This window comes from Aedes albopictus, chromosome 2 (genome assembly GCF_035046485.1).
Source record: "Aedes albopictus strain Foshan chromosome 2, AalbF5, whole genome shotgun sequence".
In the NCBI taxonomy this organism is placed as follows: domain Eukaryota; kingdom Metazoa; phylum Arthropoda; class Insecta; order Diptera; family Culicidae; genus Aedes; species Aedes albopictus.
This window is the reverse complement of record NC_085137.1, coordinates 171,495,644-171,519,102: the sequence shown is the minus strand read 5'-3', so window position 1 is coordinate 171,519,102 and position 23,459 is coordinate 171,495,644. Positions and strand designations below refer to the sequence as shown.

General features: G+C 43.3%; 1 protein-coding gene across 1 annotated transcript; it reads left to right on the top strand.

The window, feature by feature from the left end:
• Window positions 1-568: 568 nt before the first annotated feature.
• On the top strand, window positions 569-5,875 carry LOC134286268 (uncharacterized). Its single transcript, XM_062847856.1, has one exon. The coding sequence runs from the start codon at window positions 569-571 to the stop codon at window positions 5,873-5,875; it is 5,307 nt and encodes a 1,768-aa protein (XP_062703840.1).
• The last annotated feature ends 17,584 nt before the right edge of the window (window positions 5,876-23,459 follow it).

The following is a 23,459-nucleotide window of genomic DNA, read 5'->3' as shown; positions in this document are numbered from 1 at the left end:
CGAGACGTCAAAGTTGTTAGTTGTTGTTGTGACAATTTATTTACTAGTTAAGAGAATTGAACTGAAGAAATAAAAGTGAAATAATTAAGTGAAATATAGTGTAGAAGGAAGAAATAAAAGTTAACTTAAGAGAGAATTACAGTGTTTTAAGAACTTACCTGCGGTGTTGTGTAGTGCATGCTGAAAAACCTGAAAGAAGAGAAGTGGAAAGAAACAAGATACTTACCTGCTCTAGTGCTAGACGTGAAACCTAAAAGGAAGAAACATTTAAGAAAGTTCCGCTGTGAACCACTACTATCATCATTGGTCCTTCGAGCCGGATGTGCGTTGAACTCCGTGCATCCACCCGTACGTTCATCTGGGAGTCGTCATCTTTCCTATTCTGGATTCACGTGTCTGGAGCAGATAGACACCACCCTGCCGAAGCTGCACTCACGTGTTGCCCCGCATCGTTGATGAAATTTGATTCGTTCAAGGCATAAAATTGCCTTCTCAAAGGTAATTAACATTCCAATCTCTATACTCTCTCGCGTTTTGTGCTTCCTGGTCTGTCGCTTCCAGATTCACAATGTCTACGGAACGTCGTCTGAAAGGCTTCAAGACCCGCCAAAAAAGCCTGCTGGCATCGTTCAGCCAAATTAAGGAGTTCATGGACAATTACGAGGAAGAGACCGATGCATGCCAAGTACCGGTCCGACTAGAGCATCTTGTGACGTTGTGGAACGACTTCAACTTGGTGCAAGCGGAGCTAGAGACGCTGGACGAAAGCGACGTCGACGATCAACTCAAAACGCGCATGGAATTTGAGAGCAACTATTTCAAGGTCAAAGGTTTCCTACTGTCGGTGAATAAAAACCCTACGCCGCCGCTGACACCTACGTCTTCTCATTCAACTGCGCATGTCCCTGCTACGTCTTCTCACGTCCGGCTTCCCGACGTGAAACTGCCGGTGTTCAGTGGAAACCTCGATAGTTGGATGAACTTTCACGATTTGTTTGTCTCGTTGGTACATACGTCGCACGAACTGTCTAATATACAGAAGTTCTATTACCTCCGCTCTTCGCTCTCCGGAGACGCATTGAAATTGATTCAAACGATTGCCATAACGGCGAACAACTACATAGTTGCCTGGAGCCTCCTGGAAAACCACTATCAGAACCCAGCGCGATTGAAGAAATCCTATGTGGACTCACTGTTCGAGTTCCCATCGCTAAAGCGGGAATCAGCGACAGAGCTGCGATCTCTCGTCGAAAAGTTTGAAGCAAACGTTAAAGTGCTCAAGCAGCTTGGTGAAAAAACGGAATTCTGGGACGTCATTCTCATCAGAATGCTCAGCATCAGGCTAGATCCAACAACAAGACGAGACTGGGAGGAGTTTTCTTCGACACAGGCTGCGATATCCTTCCAGAATCTTACTTCTTTCATACAACGACGTGTTACTGTTCTCGAAACGATCGGGAAACCTATTGAAAGCCCAGGATTCAGCGTGAAGAAACCCTCGCAGCGCCCGGTTGCCAGCCACGGAGCTTTCCAGTCCGGTTCCCGAAAGTGTATCGTCTGCAACGACCATCATCCACTGTACCAGTGCGCAACATTCGCTAAACTCATCCCCGAAGATAAGGAGAAGGAAGTTCGTCAGCACCAATTGTGTCGGAATTGCTTGAGGAGAGGTCATCAGGCACGAGATTGCTCGTCTACGAGCACTTGCCGACACTGCCGAGGTCGTCATCATTCTTTGCTCTGCAGTAACGTACACCCGAACTCAACCACCCCAAAACCGGCAGACAATGCTCAGATGAAGCAACAAACAACTAAGCCTTCCGTTGAACAACCGTCTGTGTCGCTATCAGCGACTCTCGACAGCTCTCCATGTCTTGCAGCGACCAGAAACCATCGTAAGAGCGTCCTCCTTGCGACTGCGATCATCAAACTTATTGACGACAACGGGACGGAGCATCTAGCTCGAGCGCTACTCGACTCCGGCAGCGAATGCTGTTTTATGACTCAATCGTTTTCGCTGCTTGTCAAAGGTCATCGTCAGAAAATGTGGTGCCCTGTTGTCGGAATAGGTCAATCAACTACTGAAGCTCGCTACAAACTGCGCTCTACAATCTGCTCCCGTGTGTGTCACTACTCCGCTTCGTTAGACTTCCTAATTCTACCGAGGGTTACCATCGATCTCCCATCAGCCTCTATAAACGCCTCTTCCTGGGAAATTCCGCCTGGAATTGAACTTGCCGATCCGTCTTTCCATCAATCCAGCAAAATTGATGTAATCTTAGGAGCTGAGGTCTTTTTCGACATATTTAAGTTCGCAGGCAGAATCAATCTGGGTGATGATCAACCAACCCTGATCAATTCTGTTCTTGGATGGGTGGTCTCAGGCAAAGGGGAAACTTCTCCATCAGCGAAACCGGTTGTAGCTAACTTAGCTACCATCAGCGATCTTCATCAACTCATGGAACGATTTTGGTCTCTCGAGAACGACACTACATCCTCTTGCTACTCTGTCGAGGAAGCGGCTTGTGAGAACCACTTTCAACAAAATGTTTCTCGAACTTCGGAAGGCCGGTACTGTGTTCGTCTGCCAGTGAAAGAGGATATTCTCACCAAACTAGCTGATAATCGACGCACTGCAATTCGACGTTTTCACATGCTTGAATCCCGACTCGATCGTGACGTCATCCTGAAACAACAATATAACAGCTTTATGGACGAATATGAATTTCTGGGCCACATGCAACAAGTATTCGACCATGAGACTCCACCAGCACCCTGCTACTACCTGCCTCATCACGCTGTAGTGCGTGAGGAAAGCACTACAACAAAATTACGCGTGGTGTTCGATGCATCATGCAAAACACCCGGAGGTCCATCATTGAACGATGCTCTGATGGTTGGCCCTATTGTACAGCAAGACCTCCGCTCGATAGTAATGCGGTCCAGGACGCGGCCGATTATGCTGCTAGCCGATATCAAGCAAATGTACAGGCAAATTCTTGTGGACGAAAGAGACACCCCTCTTCAGCGGATAATATGGAGACCCGCACCAGATACACCACTGCATACATTTGAGCTTAAGACGGTGACGTATGGCACGGCCAGTGCCCCGTACTTGGCAACCAGAGTACTGCAGCAACTAGCCAGCGACGAGAATGAAAACTTTCCCGAAGCTGCCGAGGTACTAATCAACGATTTTTATGTCGACGACCTTTTTTCCGGAGCCAGGACAGTGCAAGAAGCAATCCAGCTAAGAACTCAACTCGATGCACTGCTACGCAAGGGAGGCTTCGAACTTCGTAAATGGGCGTCAAATGTTCCTGCTGTACTCGAAGATGTCTCACCAGAAAATTGTGCTCTCCAGCCTTCCGTGGATTTGAACAGAGATCAGTGCCTCAAAGCTCTTGGCCTTCACTGGGAGCCATCGACAGACTACCTGCGGTACCAAATCAACCTTTCTGATCCTGCAGATCAACCTTTGACGAAGCGGCGAGCACTTTCGCACATCGCACGGCTGTTTGACCCACTTGGACTGGTGGGCCCAGTAGTCACTTCAGCAAAACTGTTTATGCAGAGCCTATGGACGTTGAAGGACGACGTTGGAAACCGCTGGGGCTGGGATCAGGAGCTGCCCTTAGCCTCTCGTAAATATTGGCAAACATACCATTCGGAATTGAACCTTCTAAACGATCTTCGAATAGAGCGCTGTATCTTGGTCGAAGACCCAACATCAATTCAACTGCATCTATTCTCCGACGCATCCGAACTAGCTTACGGCGCATGTGCTTACCTGCGTTCTACCAACGCCGCCGGAGTGACAAGAGTTGCGCTTTTGACGGCTAAATCGAAGGTTGCCCCATTAAAGCGGCAGAGCATTCCACGCCTAGAGCTGTGCGGTGCCCTGCTTGCGGCGGAACTCTATGAGAAAGTCATTGCATCGCTTCAGCTTCGACCTGAAACCTTCTTCTGGGTGGATTCTACAACAGTGATCAGCTGGTTAAAATCCGCTCCATCGGCCTGGACAACATTTGTTGCAAATCGGGTTTCAAAGATACAACTGGCAACGGAGAACTGCAAATGGAATCATGTCCCTGGTCAACAAAATCCTGCTGATCTCATCTCACGGGGTACGTCAGCGGAATCGCTTCTTCAGAGTAAAATTTGGTGGACCGGCCCAACCTGGCTTCAGCACGACATGGATTCCTGGCCAACGCAGCCACTCCTCGGTAACCGCAACATCGAAGTTCTCCACGAAATGCGAAAATCCCCAGTTACAGCTCTTACCGCAGCAAACAACCCCTCCTTCATCGATGAACTGGTCAGCAGATTCTCCTCGTTCCGGCGCTTAACGCGCGCCATCGCTTACTGTCTGCGGTTTGCTCGGAACTGTAAGCTGAAGGAACCCAATCGCCCCTGCACCGAAACACTGACTTACGAGGAAACGGAAGCGGCAGAATTAATGCTAGTTTCGCTGGTACAGCAACAAGAATTCAACAGCGAGTGGAAGTTACTGCAACAAGGAAAACCTGCCTCAACTAAGTCGCGGCTTCGATGGTTTCACCCCTTCTTGTCCGATGACAAGGTGATCCGGATTGGAGGCCGACTGAATCAGGCGAAACTACCCTATAACACACGGCACCAAATTCTTCTTCCTGGAAAACACCGTTTGTCGATGCTCCTGGCGCAATATTTTCACGAAAAGCATCTCCATGCATCACCACAACTCCTACTATGCCTTCTCCGAACTCGGTATTGGCTCATAGGGGCCAGAGATGTCGCCAAAAGGACAGTGCACTCATGCGTTCCCTGCTTCCGAGCGCGACCCAAATCGCTCGAACAATTCATGGGTCAATTACCATCTCCCCGGGTCAACATGGCACGACCGTTTGCAATTACCGGCGTAGATTATTGGGGACCAATATCTATTCAACCATCACACCGACGAGCCTCACCCAGAAAGGCGTACGTGGCGGTTTTTGTGTGCTTCTGCACTAAAGCCGTCCACTTGGAATTGGTATGCGACCTAACAACAGCGAAGTTTATCCAGGCACTACGTCGATTCGTGTCCCGCCGGGGTCTGTGCTACGAAATATACAGTGACAACGGCAGAAACTTCGTGGGAGCCGCGAATGAGCTGAGGAATTTAATACGCACCAAGGAACACCAACAAGCACTAGCTGAGGAATGCACTGAAAACGGGATACGGTGGCATTTCAATCCTCCTAAAGCGTCACATTTCGGTGGCCTTTGGGAGGCAGCAATATTTTCCGCCCAGAAACACTTCAATCGTATCGTAGGACCGCACAGACTTGCCTATGATGATATGGAGACACTTCTTTCTCAAATAGAGAGTTGCCTTAACTCAAGGCCAATTGCACCAATGAGCGACGATCCATCGGATTATGATCCGTTAACACCAGGGCACTTTCTGGTTGGCACGGCGCTGAAAGCTGTTCCCCAAGCGGATTTCTCGTCGATTCCATACAATCGGTTGCGGTATTGGCAGCACACTCAGAAACTCCTCCAAGATGTATGGACACGGTGGCAACTGGAATACGTCTCGACACTGCAACAACGAACAAAATGGTACAAATCGCCAGTTGTCATCGAAAAAGATCGCCTGGTTCTACTGAAGGATGAGGATGCACCACCGATGAGCTGGAGAACAGGACGAATAATCGAACTACACCCGGGCGCCGATGGGATTACGAGGGTGGTAACTCTGCGAACAGCGAATGGTATTTTCACTCGACCGGTGTCAAAAATTTCTCTGCTGCCCATCGAACCACTTTCGAGCACTATTGCTTCCAGCATTGGGACTGCTTCCTCCGACGAAATCTCCAGCAGCAACTACCGTTCCAAAAGAAAGGCCTGAAATGTAAAATACAAGGCATTTTTTTGGAATGGACGAGGTGAGAACCTGTCCTAAATAACAACTTTTTTTTTTTATTTGTGGTGTCTTGATGACAGACGGCTAAGACCGTTCACGGTCCATCTCGCCCTGCACGTCTTCTTGTTTTTTTCTCGCTTTTCTGCTGCTTTCCGTTATGTTTGTAGGGTATTTCGATATTGTGTGGGTTTAGACGAGGGTTTAGGTGTTTGATTGGATTTAGGATTTTTTTTCTTTATACTTGTATTTTAGTTGCTTTTAGGAAACTGACTATTTGTTTCATTTCCATTTCTTCGTTGTTTTTCAGGATATTTTTGAGCGGTTTGCAGTACTCTAGCGCAGGGAATTCGTTTCTTTGTACGTTGAATTTTGGACACATGTATAGTACATGCTCCAGGTCTTCCTTTTCCTCACAGAAATCACACTCTTCCTCTTCTTCCCACCCCCATTTGTATCTCCTTTCCTTGGTGAGTGTATGTCCTGACCTTATCCTGTTCAGGATTCTTTTCTCCTCCGATGTCAAGATTAGTCCCTTTGACCATACTGTTTTTCCAGGCTCCTCCATTATTTCAAAATGCTTTATCCCTTTCTCTTCTGATGTTTCTTTGTATCGTGTTTTCCAGCTATCCCATATTTCTTCTTTGGCCAGTGTAAGGGCGTCTGACAGTGCCAAGGATGTGAAGTCCGATTGGGTTTCTTGAGTTGCCGCTACCGCTGTTCTGTCTGCTCTCTCGTTCCCTTCTATACCTTGATGGCTGGGTATCCATTGTATTTTGATAAATGGAGATTTTTCCTGTAGCTCTTTTATTATGTTCCAGGCAATGAAGTTTTCCTGTATCGTGCTTCTGTTCAGTAACATCTGACAGGCGCTGTTTGAATCCGTAAATATAACAGCCTTTCCGTAACCTTTTTCCTTTATCGATGTTATTGCCCTATCTATTGCTAGCAGCTCTGCATTCGTAATGGAATAGTTACTGCTAATTTTGTTCTTTTTGCATGCCTCTCCTGTGTTGTCTATTACAGCCAGTGAAGTTCCCTCTCTAGTTTTCGAGGCGTCCGTGTATAGCTCGCTGTAGTTTTTGTATTTTCTTTCCTTTAGCTCCAGGAAATGCTGTTTCCATTTGTCCGCACTCCAGTTTGTTTTCTTTTGCTGATCTTTTACCAGCTTTGGTTCTATTCTGTAGCTGACGTATCTGTCCGAATACTGCTTCCTTATCAGAAACGGCATGTTTTCATCCTTTGGGTGAATCTGATGGATCACGTCCGTATGCTTCATTGCTATGTGCGTTAGAAACGATCCATTGCCTTCCTGCGTTCTAGATGCTGTTTCGATAAACGGTTTAATTTGATTCCTGTGAAACGAGCTCTTTATGGCATCCCTCAGTGTGAGCAATTCGATCCTACAGTCTATCGGTAGCTGCCCTGTTTCTGCCTGTATAACGTGTATGGGGGTTGTTTTCAGGTATCCCATAGCACTTCTCAGATATGCGTTCTGGACCGTTTGTAGTTTTTTGATGTTCGTGTTCGCTGCTCCTCCGAATACCTGTGCTCCATACTCAAGCTTACTTCTGATGACCGCATTTCCTATTTTCACTAATGTTTCTGAGTTGGCCTTGGTTTTCCTTCTGCTGAGTATCTTGATTATTTTGAGTTTTTCTGTTCCTTTTCTCCTATTTTCCTCGATATGCTTCCTGAACGTTAGCGTCCTGTCCAGAATGATTCCTAGCTGCTTGTGAGTGTTGGTGATGGCGATTTTTTCTCCTGATATCTTTACTGTCATCTTGTCCACATGTTTTAAAGTGAACGGCACTGCTGCTGATTTCGATGGGTTTAGCTTGAGTTGAAGAGTTTGTAGTTTGCAGTCGAATTTACCCAAGAAGCTATTTGCTCTCTCTTCGATCTCTTCTAACGTCTTTCCTGTAACCATTACAGTGAAATCGTCCGCAAATTGTATCAGCTCACACCCTTCTTCTTGTACCTCGTGGAGTTCAGCTGTGTAGATGTTGAATAGTGTGGGTGACAGCGGACATCCTTGCGGCAGACCTTCACTGATTGTTGTCTCGATTTCTCCCTCTGTGGTGTTGCAGATCATTTTCCTGTTCTTCAAGTAGCAGTGAAGCCAAGCTACTATCTTTTCCGGTATACCTATTTTCGCCAACTGATTGAGAAGTATTTGAGTGTCTACAGAGTCAAAGGCTTGTGACATGTCCATAAATACTGCTACGGCGATTTGCCCCTTCCCTTGGGCCTCGTGGATTCTGTTTACTAGGTAGTTTACGCACGTCGTAGCTGAGCAGTGTTTCCTGAAACCGAAGGAGTTTTTCGGCAGTAGGTTTTCTATCTCCGTTATTTCCACTATCCTGTCCTTTACTGCTCCATTTAGTAGTTTGATGCATACGTTTTGTAGGCAAATCGGTCTTTGCGCTGAGGGTAGGCTCGGGTCTTTGGAGTTTGGTTTCGGTATAGCGCGCACTTCCGTACTTCTCCATTTGTCTGGAATTTGCTCTGTGATGTAAACTTGATTAAGCATTTCACATACTTTTGATTGAATATCCGGCCTCAGCTTCTTCAGGATTGCGTATGACATTCCATCGGGCCCTGCTGCTGAGTGGGGTTTCCTTTTCCTCAGATTTTTCAGGATTTCGTCTTCTGCTATCGCCATTTCATAGCCGCTCAACTCCGGCTTGGTGTTGGCTTTCGGCATGCTGATTATTTTGTGTTTTCCCTCGTAGTAGTGCTCCATGAACCTTTTTCCGTCTTCCTGGGTCATTTCTGCTTTGTATCCTACTGGTTTCGTAAGCGCTGTATCTAATCCTCTAATTATGTTCCAGAGTTGTCTGCTTGGGGTGTCCTCATCTACTTTCTCTGAAATCTCCTGACAGTATCTTCTCTTTTGTCTCCTAATCAGACTCTTTAGTTTTGCCCTCTTATGCTGTAACTCAATTAGGTTCTGCTGCGATTTTTCTCTGTTGTAGCTCCTTAACGCTGCTCTCTTTACTTGGTACGCCTCGCTGATCTCCTCCGTCCACCACTTTTTCAACCAGTTACCTTTTTTATCCTTCACCACATAAGTTGCCTTACCTATGCTTTCGTCAAACACATTCTGCATCTCCTCAGGGTCATACAGGTATTGTGGTTTGATTTCGTTTATGAGTGTCGCTGCCTTTTCCTGGTTTATCCTTTTTGTAGTTTTTTTCACTATTGGGATATCGCTTCCTATTTCGATGAGAATCGCTAGATGAATGCTTCCAAACTCCTGTTCGTCTACTGTCCAATTTGCTTTTATTGCGACCCCTGTTGTTGCCAGCGTGAGATCAACCGTTGTGTTCCTTTTTTCCCTGGTGGTAAGGCAGGTGTGAGTACCATCATTGAGAAGAGAGAATTTCGACGCTTCTATCAGTGTGTTTATCAGCGCTCCTTTGGGGCATGTTTTGCCCGCTGGATCCCATGTTTCGTGATGTCCATTCCAGTCTCCTCCAATTACGATTTCACCGGGTAGATCTTCTATTTCCTCGAACAGCATTTTGATTTTTTCTTTCGTTTCTTGCAGCAAGTTTCGGTCTGGGGGGACGTAGACAGATATGCAGGTAATTGGGTCGAAGTTCTTCTTTATCTTTACTGCTACCACTTCGACCGGTAGAAAACAGCCCAGTTCGACTCTCTCGTAGTGTATGTCTTCCCTAACTAGTACTGCAACACCTCCGTATCCTTCATTTCTGCGTTTCGACTCCATCCTATAGTTCGATATCCTGAAATACTCATCCTTTTTCAGCCATATTTCTTGCAGTAACGCAATCCCTATCTCGTTTTCCTTCAAGTAATTGTGTAGCTCCTCTCTCGTTTCTGCCGGCCTAATGCTCTGAATGTTGTTTTGTAGAATTGTTAGTTTCTTACACGACACTGTGGCTGTGGTAGTCGGTGCTGGGTTCCGTGCATTCCTGTTGGTCGAGATTCACGTTTTTGGTGATCAAACCTTGAATTGCTTGTGCAGTCTCGATGAGCAATTTGTCCGTCTCTATCGCATTGTTCGCCTCGTTCACTCCAACGACTATCCTTGCGTAGATTGCCTTCAGCGGGTCGATCCATTTCTCCGCTCTCGCCTCGGCTAGGAAGTCCTTCCTCAATTTGTCCACAAAGCGCTCGAACTCTGTGGTGCTGTATGGGTTGCATCGGCATTGGCATTTGCTACCTGTTCCTTCAACTCCAGTATCTGCTAACTGTGACGTTGGTATTTCCCTCTGGGTCTGGCTTGAGGTTCGGGCTTCCTCTTCTTCATCCGGTGCGTGAACTACTGCTTTCGTTGCTCTCTTTCTTCCTTCCTTATTACTTATCCTGTTTCCGCTTCGCGTGGCCTCTGGTGGTCCTGTAGCGGCTTCTTCCTCGGCTTCTTCCTGATGGGCTTCCTCGCTGAGCACGTCGAATCGGTTCGTTAGCTTCGGGTAGTTCGATTCCGCTTCCTGATAGGTGGCTCCTTTCCTCATTTGGTTTAGAATGTTCCACCTTCTCGCTCTTTCGGGACATTCCTCCGATTGGGCGTCGTGATCTCTTCCGCAGTTGATACAGTTCTCCGTCTGTCCGCATTCCGCTTCTTGGTGCCTGCCGCCACACTTTCTGCACCTCGGTCTCGATCTGCAATGTCGGACTCCATGTCCGAATTTCCAGCATTGATTGCATTGGCGTACTGGGAAAATGTATAACTCAGGTTTAAAGGAGCACCCGTAAATTTTCACCTCTCCCGGAATGCTGGGTCCTTTCACTGTCAGTTTGATGTTTGCTGTATCCTGCAGCTGATTGTTTCGGCCTCGTTTTTTAACTCGTTCTGCCTGTAGTCCTTCGTATTCCGATTCCAGATTGTCCAGAATTTCGTGGTCCTCGAAATTCAACGGAACGCCTCGGATGAAGCATATTGTCTGGGATTTCCTCCATGGTTCGTAAACCTTCAGGTTCTGGTGGTCCATTTTCGTATTTCGGATTTGTCCCTCGACTTTGTTGTTTTTGGTTGTAACTTTGAACCGGAACAGCCCAATCTTCTTGATGTCCTTAAAGTTGGTTATTCCGGCTTCCTTCAGCAGACGTCCTACATGTATAGGATGCGATGGGAAGCGGTTATTGAGGTCGATCAGCTCCAATATCACCTCATACTCTTGATCGGAGGACAGCTCCTCAGCTTGGCTCTGTATTTGGGGCTGTGACCTACTCGCGTTTCCTCTTCCTGTTTCTCCTGTTTTCTTTTTGCTTCTGGTTAGAACTCCGTTGTTCTTCCTGCTTTCGACCAGCCTTTGAATTCTTCCGTTCTGTTGCATTTTTTTCTCTTCTTCTTTGCACTTCTTTTATTTAATTTAATGACACTTTTTCCAATTCATCTAATCACTTATTTTTTATATTTTTCTCTGATTTGATAATATTTCACTATTCTAATTTGCCTTAATCTATTTACACTATATTTCTACACTTTTTCTCTTGGCTTTTTCTATTTTTTTATGATGTCGCTGTATACCGCCCTTTATTTTCCTGTCTCTATTTCTATCACTTATTCGCCGCCATTTTGTGCGATTCCTGATTCCACCAGATCAATATTCGGACGCTCTCTGCTGCTACCGATCCTTCTGCTTCCTGCTTTCTTCCCCACACCACTTGCCAGGACACTTGCACTTCCTCCTTTTCGTATCGGGTCTAACTTCCACTATATTTTCCGCCCTCGCAAAACGATTCCCAATCCAACGCGACGACGACGACGATCGAACCTTCGCAAACCACCCTGCTTCAAAATTCACCAAATAACAACTTTTCTCAATTTGGTCTACCGGGTCTTCTGTTTTTGTTTATTTACAAGCTGCTGCAACGATCAACCGAATGACGTCTACGACTTGACAGCTGGAGGCTTTTCATCGATTTTGCTGAAAGGTTGGCGAATGCAAATCGACGACGTATCAGAAATTGACATTCCTGAAGGGGCCAGCATGTTCGTTACAACGAAGAATCGATCACCGTGCGCCATCTGTTCGTGAGGAGTCGAAGTTATGCCCGAATACATCACCCCGTGAAATCCCTCGTCCGTCAAACCTCGATGGCCGAAGGAAGAGGTATAACGCAAAATCGCATAGAAGTTTCGGGAAGTTTCGGCGACTTCCGACGGTATCGGCTATAAATACTGAATGTGACAGATGGAAAAGGTCTTTTTTATTCGATCTGCCAACGAGACGTCAAAGTTGTTAGTTGTTGTTGTGACAATTTATTTACTAGTTAAGAGAATTGAACTGAAGAAATAAAAGTGAAATAATTAAGTGAAATATAGTGTAGAAGGAAGAAATAAAAGTTAACTTAAGAGAGAATTACAGTGTTTTAAGAACTTACCTGCGGTGTTGTGTAGTGCATGCTGAAAAACCTGAAAGAAGAGAAGTGGAAAGAAACAAGATACTTACCTGCTCTAGTGCTAGACGTGAAACCTAAAAGGAAGAAACATTTAAGAAAGTTCCGCTGTGAACCACTACTATCATCACCTGGATAAAGCTTTAGAAAAATCCCTGGAAGAATCAAAGGCATTTCTGGAAGTATCCTAGGAAAACTGCCTAGAAGAATCCTAGCAAGAATGCCAGGAGAAATCCCTAGAGAGATTCCTGCACGTATCACAGTGAGAATTTCTGAAGGAGACCTAGGAGGCATTCCTGAAACATTAAAAGCAGCAGGAATTGCTTATGGAATCCCAGGAGGAGTTCCTGGATGAAAGACAAGAGGATTTCCTGGAGAAGTTCCATAATAAATATTTGGAGAAATCCCAGGAAAAAAAACCTTTAGGATTTCCAGGAGGAAACGCTGAAGGTACTTCTGCGAGGCTCATAGAAAGATTGCCTTGAACAATCCCAGCAAGTTTTTGAAGAAAACCCTGGAGAATAATTTCTAGAAAAAATCCGGGAGGTATTACAATAAGTAATTCTGGAGGAGTCCTAGGAGGAAATGCTGGAGAACCCATGAGAAGTTTATGTGAGGATCCTTGGATAAAATGTCTTCGATAAAAATTCCTGGAGTAGTCATCGGAAAGGTTCTGAAAAAGTCATAGAAAAAAATCTCAAGAGGTATTCTTAAATGCACGCTGGGGTGCGTCTATGTAGAAATCGCAGTAGAATTCCTAGAATGAATGGTTGGAGGAAACTATGCAGGAATTTATAGAGAACCCTCATTAGGAATGCCTGGGGGAATCCAAAGAAAAAATCCTTGAAATGCCTAGAGAAGTACCTGCAAGAACCGGTAGAGGTATTCTATAGAGAATGCCCTGAAGGAATCGCAGAAGGAATTTCTGAAGAAATGTCAGGAAGATTTCCTGGAAGAATTCCAGCTATAATTCTAGGATAAATTCGTAAAGGAATCACTAGAAGAAGTTCTGGACGTATCATAATAAGAAATTCCGAAGGAATTGCTGGAAGAACCGCAGGAGGAGTTGTTTGAGGTATTCTTGGAGGAAGGCCAAAGGCAGTTTCTGCAGGAATTCCACGAGGAATTTCTGGAGGAATCTTTGAATAACATTTCTGGAGAAATTCCTGAATGAGTCCTTGGAGAAATCTCTGGTAGGACAACCAAAGAAATTTCTGCAAGAATTCCAGTAAGATTACCTGGAAAGATGCCAGCAAAAAAGTCAGGAGAATGCTCTAGAATATTCCGTAGCATAATTTCTGAACTACCACAGTTAGAATTTATTAATAGCTGCAAGATCCACAGGAATTGCTAAAGGAATCCTAGCTGGAATATCTGGAGCAGCGCTTCCCAAAATCAGTTTTTGTGGCGCCCCCACCTATTGCAGGCTCGCTTTTTCTACTTCTTTCCTGCCTGCCAGAAGATGGCTGGTGCGCCACGAAAACGGAGTTTGGGGAACGCGAATCTGGAGGAATTCCTAGGTTTTCGGGAGGTATCCTAGAGGTAATTTCTAGAGAAATCCTAGAATCAGGAATGCCGGGGGTATCCTAAGAGAAGCTCCTCTAACAAATGCCTGGGGCAATACCTACAGTTCTCCTAGAAAGAATCGGTAGAAATATACTGGAGGAAGCCCTGATAGAATCGCAGGAGAAATTTCTGGAGGAATCTCAGGAAGATTTCCCGAAAGTATTGCCACAAGTAAGTATGCCAGGTGAAATCCTTGGAAGTACAGGGAATAGACAAAATGATCGGGACTGGCAAAATTTTCACTTTTCAAAAAATGTACAATTAGCTGTAACTTTTCGAAAAGGTAATCAAATATTCTCAAATTTTCACTGTAAGTTGATCTATTAGTTGTGTATCAGTGCACAAAATTTGAAGTTATCCGATAGCCAACTTTGAGCAGTTATATCTCCGGATTCAATGAACCGAATGCAATGAAATTTTGACCATTAATGACCTCTATAATGAGCTCTGAAAAACGTTTGACTCAACTTGAAATTATTAACAAAAGAAAAAGTTATAGCGATTTTATTTATTTTATGATTTTTTAGAAAATTGGTGTATTTTTAATATGCATCCCATTACTTTTTCAATGAATTTCCGAGCCGACTATGAACTTTTTTTTCTGTCAGTTTTTTCGCGTTTGATGATTTTCACTTGGCTTATAAATACCAGATTTCGATGAGACAAGAGTTTACAATTTGTTACACAATATCGTACCTAAGCCTTTTGGAAGACATTTGAAGTTCGCGACAGTGCATTTATCCAAGGTTTGTTCAACGAAGGAAAACGATTCGACGTTGGTGAGTTCAAGGGAATGGATTCCCTTCCTCCCGTTATGTTCTGTTGCGGATCGGTGTCAACGGCGTCAACTCGATTTTGCGATGGACACCCGATGCCCAATGAACGCCATTTCGAGTGCATGTTCCGGAAGCTATTCTCGAATGCGAAGCTTAAAACTGATCTATGGGAGGAATTCATTGCTGATGCGGAAGCGATTTTCGACCATTTGGGAAGTTCCACGCTTTAGTACAAGGATTTACCTATTGCGACCGGCCGAAACCCTCTGCTGAGACGATCGGCCATGAAGTGTTGAGGACTGAAAATTGTGTTTTTGTGCGATGTTAGCGGCATACGGCCTCTCCACACAGCTACAAGGAATAAAAGGACTTTCCTTACTATCGTTGGAATGAGGAAGCAGAATCAAAACTTGAGAAACTGGTGTGTTAGTTCCAATTAACCTATTCAATATTTCTTATCAATTTTTTCAATGTCAAACGCATTATAATAAGATTTGTCCAGCTGGGCAAATTGCATATATAATTCTATGCGACATTGAATTTGTTGTATTAACAAATAATGATTACCATTTTGGTTTTCAGGATTAGTTCAGGTAAATTCCCATAATTAATATTGACGTACATACCTAAACAATTCTATATCCCTATATTTCGTATACATTACTCAACCATATAAAACTAAGCAAATCGGAGCGTTTGGTACGGTATGTCCACGCATCCTTCCATCCCTGTAGATTCTAGAATTGCTTCGATTTTTAAGATTATTTACAAAAATCTAAACAATTCTAGCATCATCTTTGCGGTGAACACAACGTAGTAGGCCTGGCCGCTTTGATGCTTGTATCATATTTTTGATATGCTACAAGCATCAATACTGACAAGATAAATATTTGGGCGTAATCTAACCCAAATATTTTCCAGGATGCTTTCTCGTACTGGCTGCGTTTGTGTTAGATTAGATTAGATTAGATTAGAATTTCCGATAACTCATAATCAACATGGCTTCTTCAAAGGGCGTTCTACCAGTACAAATCTGGTGGAATTCATTAACTACTCATTGAATGCCATGGATAATGGGAACTACGTAGAGGCTATCTATACAGATTTCAGTAAAGCTTTTGACCGTATCGATATACCCATGCTACTCTTTAAATTGGAAAAAATAGGGCTCGAATCAGGTCTTCTTAAATGGGTTGAATCATACCTCACGAATCGCCAACAAATAGTTAAATTCAAAAGTGCTAAATCAAGTCCAATACATGTAACTTCAGGAGTTCCTCAAGGATCTCATTTAGGCCCACTTTTGTTTATCTTGTATGTCAATGATGTTTCTTTTATACTTAGTAAGATTAATATTCTCATATATGCTGACGACATGAAACTGTACTTCGAAATAAGAAACAATGAAGATTTTAGGTTATTCCAAAATGAAATAAATGTATTTTACACATGGTGTCAGAAAAGCCTATTGAAACTTAATGTAAAAAAATGTAACTCCATTTCCATTAGCAGGAAGTTAAACACGCCAAACACAACAGTTTTGTTGGGAGGTCAACCAGTACAAAAATGTGAAAGAATAAGAGACCTTGGTGTACTAGTAGATTCTAAAGTGACATTTATAGATCATTATAATACAATCATTAACAAGGCCAATAAGATGCTTAGTTACAATTTCCACGACCCATACACAATAAAAACATTATATATTTCCTATGTTCGTTCAATACTAGAATATTGTTGTATAGTATGGTCGCCATTTTCAGATAATCACGTCAGCCGAATAGAATCTGTTCAAAAACAGTTTTTATTATTCGCTCTTCGCAAACTAGGTTGGAGATGTGGGCAGCCTCTGCCACCTTATGAAGCACGGTGCAAGTTGTTGGATATCCAAACATTAAAAGAACGTCGAAAATTCGCCATGATTTCATTTATAAATGACGTCGTATCCAACCGAGTTGATTCACAAGAAATTTTATTAAAATTGAATTTTTATGCACCTACTCGTCAATTACGAAATCGCAGCATTTTTTCTACTAATCACTATCGAACTAATTATGCCATGTTTGGACCTATAAATCAAATGATGAGGTTATATAATGAACAATGTGAGTCCATTGACTTCGGTATGTCGAAAGCTAAGCTTAAGAGACAATTGAATGTAATTCGTTACTAAAAAAATAATGTTAGGTTAAGAAAACATAGTTGTAACAAATGGTCTACATATGATTGACGACGAATAAATAAATAGATATAACAGCTCAAAGTTGGCTATCGGATAATTATACCTTTTACTAGAATCTTCATAACTTCGTGCAGAATATGTAGTCCGATCTTTTCCAAATTTTGTCCACTGATACACAACTTACAGTGAAAATTTGAGAACATTTGTTGCACTTTTCGAAAAGTTACAGCTATTTGAAATTTTTTTAGAAGGGAAAAATTTGCCAGTCCCGATCATTTTGTCTATCCCCTGTATTTCTGAAGGAGTCCTTATGGGAATTGCTTTAACAATTCCAGCTGGAATGCATGGAGGAAGGCTAATGGAAGTTCTTGGAGAAATCCCCTATGAAATTTCCGGAAGAACCTCTGGAGGAAGTCCTGGTTGAATCCTTGAAGAAAACTCTGGAAGAATCACCGAAGAGATTTTTAGAAAAATCCCAGGGAGATTTTCTGGACGAATTTTCGAAAGAGCTTCCCTAGTTGAATTCCTGAAGGTACCACAGTGAGAATTTTTGGAGGAGTTCTAATAGAAATTGCTGTAATCCTAGCCACAGTTCTCGGTGGAAGGCCAATATAAGCTCCTGGATGAATTTCATGAGAAATTTCTGGAAGAATCTCTGAATAAAATCTCTGCAGAAATTTCTGGAAGAATCACCGGAGAAACTTCTGAAAGGATCCAGGAAGGTGTCACCAGGAATTCTCAAGAGAAATTTTTAGAAGAATCCCTAGAAGAATTCCAAAAAGCACTATAGTAAGAATTTCGAAAGAAATCCTACAAGAAATTGCTGGATCATTCTCTACAGAATTTTAAAGTATGTACAATCCCATCAGAACTACCTGGAGAATCCTGAGGAAGTTTATTAAAAAAAATAACGGGAGGAATCCATAAAGAAAGCCTAGAGAAATTAATGTATGAATAGATAAAGGTATTTCTGGAGGAATCCATGGAGAAGTCTGTTGATTGTTCTTAGCAGCATCCAAAACGCCAAAACGTACAACAGGTATACATATAAGTAATTCTGGGAGTGTTTAAGTTTTATTCGAATGTGCCATCAATAAATATTGGAATTTATTGTGCCAAATTTTAAATTTTAGGTGACTGCCAAGGAAAATTTCTAGGGGGTGCCAAATTTGTTCTAGGGGGTGCCAGGCACCCCTGGAACCCCCCCTAGCTACGCCAATGGCGTTCGAGCTGCGCGTAAAATGAGTCCTTGTCATCATCAGTACTTCCGGAGTGTGGGCTGTGCACGTTTATTATGCTGAAGTTGAAGAATCGGCCCTTGATCCTCAACCTGCACATTCTTTCGTCAATCGGCCACCAACCGATCACGCGCCTCTGCATATCACCCATCACTATGAAAGCTGTTCCCAGCTCGCGTGTGTTGCCACAGCTCTGGTAGATGGTATGATTACCTCTAAACGTTCGCACCGTGGATCCTGTCCAACACACCTCCTGCAGCCCTACGATGCCGAACCCACGGCCCTTCAGTAGATCGGCGAGTATGCGCGTGCTCCCAATGAAGTTGAGAGATCGGCAGTTCCACGTACCGAGTTTCCAATCGCAAGTCCTATTTGTTCGCTGGGGTCGTTGCCGTTGGTCTCGGTTCGTATTATTCTGTTGCTGATTTTCCGTTACAATGGTTTTTACGGCTGGCTCGTAGGGCCTGGCACCAACCCCCTGCTTTCCGGAGGACCATAGTGCACAGTTGAGCTTAGAGTCCTTCCCTGGCACTCGGACGTAGATCAGCCGCCCCTAACATGGGGATCAGACGCTGTTGAGAGCCGCTCCTCCTGGAGAACAGACGCTCAGGTTTGCCGAAGTTTGCCCCCCTCCTACCCTGTCAGCCTATGACTTAAGTTCCCACTGGGGTTGGTTACTTGATCTTCCCTAAGGTTGCTCATAGTTTCTGGCCGGTACCACGAGAAGGTAGGGATAGGAGTTGCTGGACAGAGGCTAGTGGATCACAAAAGGGATCTGAATTGCGCATACCCAGCCTTTACCGTGCAAAGATGCTCTGGTCGTACCTTCTCAATCTAGCTGAAGTCAGAAGGACAACAGCTGCCCAGGCTGCACTACCAGCTAAGCACACAACTCTTAGCTGTTGGTCTTTGTCATCGCTTGACCCGCGGAAGCATGAGGTAGGAACTTGTGAGGATCAGAGCTTTGTTGAACGCTCTCTTTATTGATCGATACATTGGAATACTTTAATAAACTGTTAGAGTAGTTCTGAAATAGTTGTCTAAGAAGTTCATAAAGTAATTGTTGGAAAAGATTCTTAACAAATTGCTAGAAGGGGAGGATACGCGGCAAGAAACGACAGTACGAAGAGAGAGAAATTGTTGAAGCGCAGGAAACAAAACATCAGCACGATATGCGGAGGGTTAGACTAATGCATAGACTAATTTCAAGACCTCGATGTACCAAAGAAAACGATCAAATTTTCGGTGACCAGTCCGGTACCCAATAAATATTCATAACCGTGTATTTTTTCCGTGTAAATTGGCTTTTGTGTAAATTTTATTTAGCGTGTTACACTGATCTGACAGCTCTGACAGTAAGGGACTAAACATAAATTACGTAAAGTGAGTACCAAGGATTGTTCACAATCTGCGAACTTGACTGCGGGAAAAATTGCGACCATGACGCCGCTGTTTCAACTGTCAACTGTTGCGGCATAAGACTGCGCCAGTGCCCGTCATATGCAATGATCGGAAATAGAACACAGACACTTTCAACATAGTCTTGGATAATACCCATAATCGGTTGAGTTATTTTGGTTCGGTGTCCCATAGAGGGTTAACGTTGATACAAGCGGCCTTGCAGATGCAAACCCAAACTCGAAATTTTGCTTGCAGGCGGCTGTACTGTGTCTCGTGTTGTCCCCAAAGACTGACTCATACGATCGCAGCATGCACCCTATAGCTCAGTGGTGCTCAGGTTGTAGCATAACGCGGGCAAAATTGTGATTTTGCCAGACGCAACGGGTCGAAGGATAAATATCATCATTCGATTAAAAAGTAACCTAAGTGAATTCTTATACGGGTTCTTATGTTAGAAGCACTCTGATCTTTTTACCACGTAAATTAAGTAATTGAAAATCACAGATATTTGAATCTTCCCGACAAGACTTGTACCGAGACTTTAGTACTTCAATACTCAAATCTCAGTCTGATCAATGGCAACGTGTTGAGCATCAATAATCAATCCATTTGGGAATTTTCCTAAAGTTTAATTTGAAGTAATGAATAATTTGCTACTTGTTGGCGGTAGCTACCAAATATTTTCGAAATGTTACATCAAACTACAGAAACTATAATTTGATGTTTACGGTGTTAGTGTTACAAACAAAATTAATTAAAATAGTTATTTAAACTAATTACTTATCACTAATTGTAAGAATTTTTGACCGAAAAAATATTTCATGACGATTACACTAGTTTACAGCATTTTTGAACTCGGTAAGCTGATGATCATTTTTGGTGTAGAATCATGCCCTGAGTTCGAAAACGCGATAGAAAAAAATTACAGTAGAGCGGTTTTTTTTTCGATTTCCCATACAAGGTTGATGGTTTGAAATCGATTTTTGTTCTATTTTTAAGCAAAGTCGCTCACTTCAAACATCTCATTCTCCATAATCAATGCTCCGATTGAGCTGAAATTTTTACTGTCGTCAAAATTTTTTGGGAATTTTGCTAAAACTTAAGGAGATCGTCCCTAAAACTCGCCAATATGTTGAATTTCATCAATCTGACGCAAAACCGGTATTCAGATGATCGAATAGTATTGTATTCAGCTTTTAATTTATGGAAAAAGATTTAAAGTTGGTTGAACAAAACACAATATATTTAAATTTTTGTAAATTTCATATTTTGAAAAGTTGTAAAACTCGATATTGAGCTAAAACTCAAAAACTGTTCTACTTTTTTTTTTTGGTTAAAAGTGAAGTTTTATTTGTCAGTTCATGTTTTTACAGTTTTGAATTTAAAAATCTAAATCTAGGTAGAAATTCAGAGCATTAACATCAATTCTAGCGTTACAATCATTAAGGACAAACGTCTTGACATCCCGCTTCAACAGTGCATCGAAACTTTAAGGACATAGTTGCAGGGGTTACAAAATGGCAGCGAGTATGGCCGCCACTCTCTCCCTTATACCTCCCTCCCCTCACCATAGTCATCGAGAAGCGCGGAAGTTAGTGAACAATTTCTCAAAATTATACTTGCTTACCTTCTCAAACTGCACCCAGGTTGCTACTTGTGGTAGACAACTATATTTTTCATCCGTCAGGAAGTACTGCTTTGCAATTTTCACAATATTTTCACAATTTCGTGCCAAAATGTAGCACACACTGCACTTTTTTTTTTCTTCGACAAGCGCGTCACCCTTATTTTCAAATCACTTTTTAACAGCCTTCTACACAACACAGCACTGTAATAAGTTGATCGATTACGTGAAATTGTCCGCACTTTCGCCTGACCTACCGTTTATCGCGGAAAACTTACGCGTTTTCCACTTTTGTGGTCGAAAACCCGGATCTATTTACATCGCGGTTCGCTAAAACGGAAAAGCGTACCGTTAAACTGAGTGGTACGGTAAAAATGGATTAAACCGCAGTTCATGTTTATCAACAAAACAAAGCAAGAAACAAGGCTGTTATTTTGTAAATCTTTTAAGTATTTTAAATATCATACAGCCAATGTGATTTCAATAGATAACAGAACAATCGTTCGCTGTTTATGAGTTGAAATTACATCAATTAATGTCACCCCATAACACGGTAGTTTTATACGGTCAGAGCGAAAAAGTACGAGAGAAGAGAGGAGAGAGTTGTCAACAAAAACGTAAATAAAGTGGTGCACAATGGGATAATTGGTGAAAATATTGGACAAAGCAGGGATTTAAATAAATTTAAAAATATTTTATAAGAACAAATTGTGTTGGTGGGCATATGCAGTGTGCAAAAATTCAAAGGTACAACTGCTATTTTAATACAGCTCATTTTGGAACGTTTTTGTTAGTTTATTTGACCAAGTCACACTACACTGTGCGCCGTCTGATTTGTTTGTTTTGAGTGGGTGGTTGAGAGGGTTATTAGAGCGGGAGCCAAGCTTATTATTATGATCTCGAGCAACCTTCACCTTAAAAGCACAAATCTCAAAAAGTAAGCTTCACACAACAGTGCATTTTATTATTCTGTTTTTGCTCACTTGTGATAAGCTTAAAATAAGATGATCAGGTGCGGTGGTTTTGTTTACGAAGAGATTTGTGCCCTCGAAATCGTGAGTAGGTGCCAAAGTCGGCCATTGTGGCGGCCATTTTGGGAAGATATGACGAAGCCACACCCCGAATTTTCAAGAGCACAAATCTGAAGTTCCGAAAGTCGGTTTGCACTGAAAATTTGATCGATTGGTTGCCCGCTGGTGGTGACCAGTCGATCAACTTTTCAGCGCAAACTGACATTTGGTTCTTCAGATTTGTGCTCTTGAAAATTCGACGCGTGGCTTCGTCATATCTTCACCTTAACGAAGCAGATGTAATTTACGAGCAGTTTTAAAATCTCCACTCGTTGTCTTCTTCCCATACCATTCAGGGCCGGTCTCACCAGGTCTTCAAAAGTCAAACGTCTCCATCCATTCATGACATTCGCTATTCTCTGCTGCAGGACCGTCCAAGCCGGGCCGACACGAGTGCAGGTACTGAATTTGTGTTGGAGCGTCTCTACGGATTGATTGCCACAGTAAGTGCAGATTTCGTCACCCACTCTCTGCATCACGAACAGCAGCTTACGGTGTTCTATTTTACCATTTACTATTAGGTAGAGTTTTGTTCGCTGCGCAGAAGACAGTCGTTTGTCTGCGATGTTCCGCCAAGCGTGTGGCCAGTTCGTTGTCGGGTTATCACGTTCCACCTTTGGTTGCTCGGTTTGCTGCACAAAGTACCGGTGGATTTGATCGGCGGAGGGGTTTTGTTGGATTTGGAGTGGAATGTGGGATAAGTTGGAAAGGATAAGCTTAATGTCAGGATTATCTATTGAGATTGCTGGGCGAGGATGATCATGGAATATGAGGGATTAATAATGAGGAAGGGAGTCGATCTCCTTGAGACACCTGTTGATCGCAAGCGATTTGCTTTTGAAAGCAGGAAGATGCAGATTTAGGCCACCTTGTTCTTTGCTGCGGGCTAGCTGGGTCATCGGTACACGGGCGGGTATTCCTCGCCATAGGAACTTACCCATCAAAGAGGTGATCTTGGCCGTGTGAACTACGAAAGGTGGCAATGTTGATGACAGATACCACAGTTTCGATGTTCCGAACATGTTGAGCATGGTTACTTTCTGCTGCAGAGTCAGCGCCCGCAGGGAATGCAACCACATTTGCTGCGCAAACTTTCTCACCATCGCATCCCAGTTGATGGTGGTCACCAAACGTATTGAGTTCGTAAACACAACACCTAAAATCTTGATAGTGTGGTCTGTCTGTAACCATCGGGTGGTAATTACGTTTTCGTCGCAGAACCCAACGTTGATGGCGATTGTTTTGCGCTCATTCAATCGCGCGCCGGCTGCCAAACCGAAACGAACAAATATTTCCTTCATGGCATCAATCTGCTCAGCTAATGTTACGATCACGCTGATGTC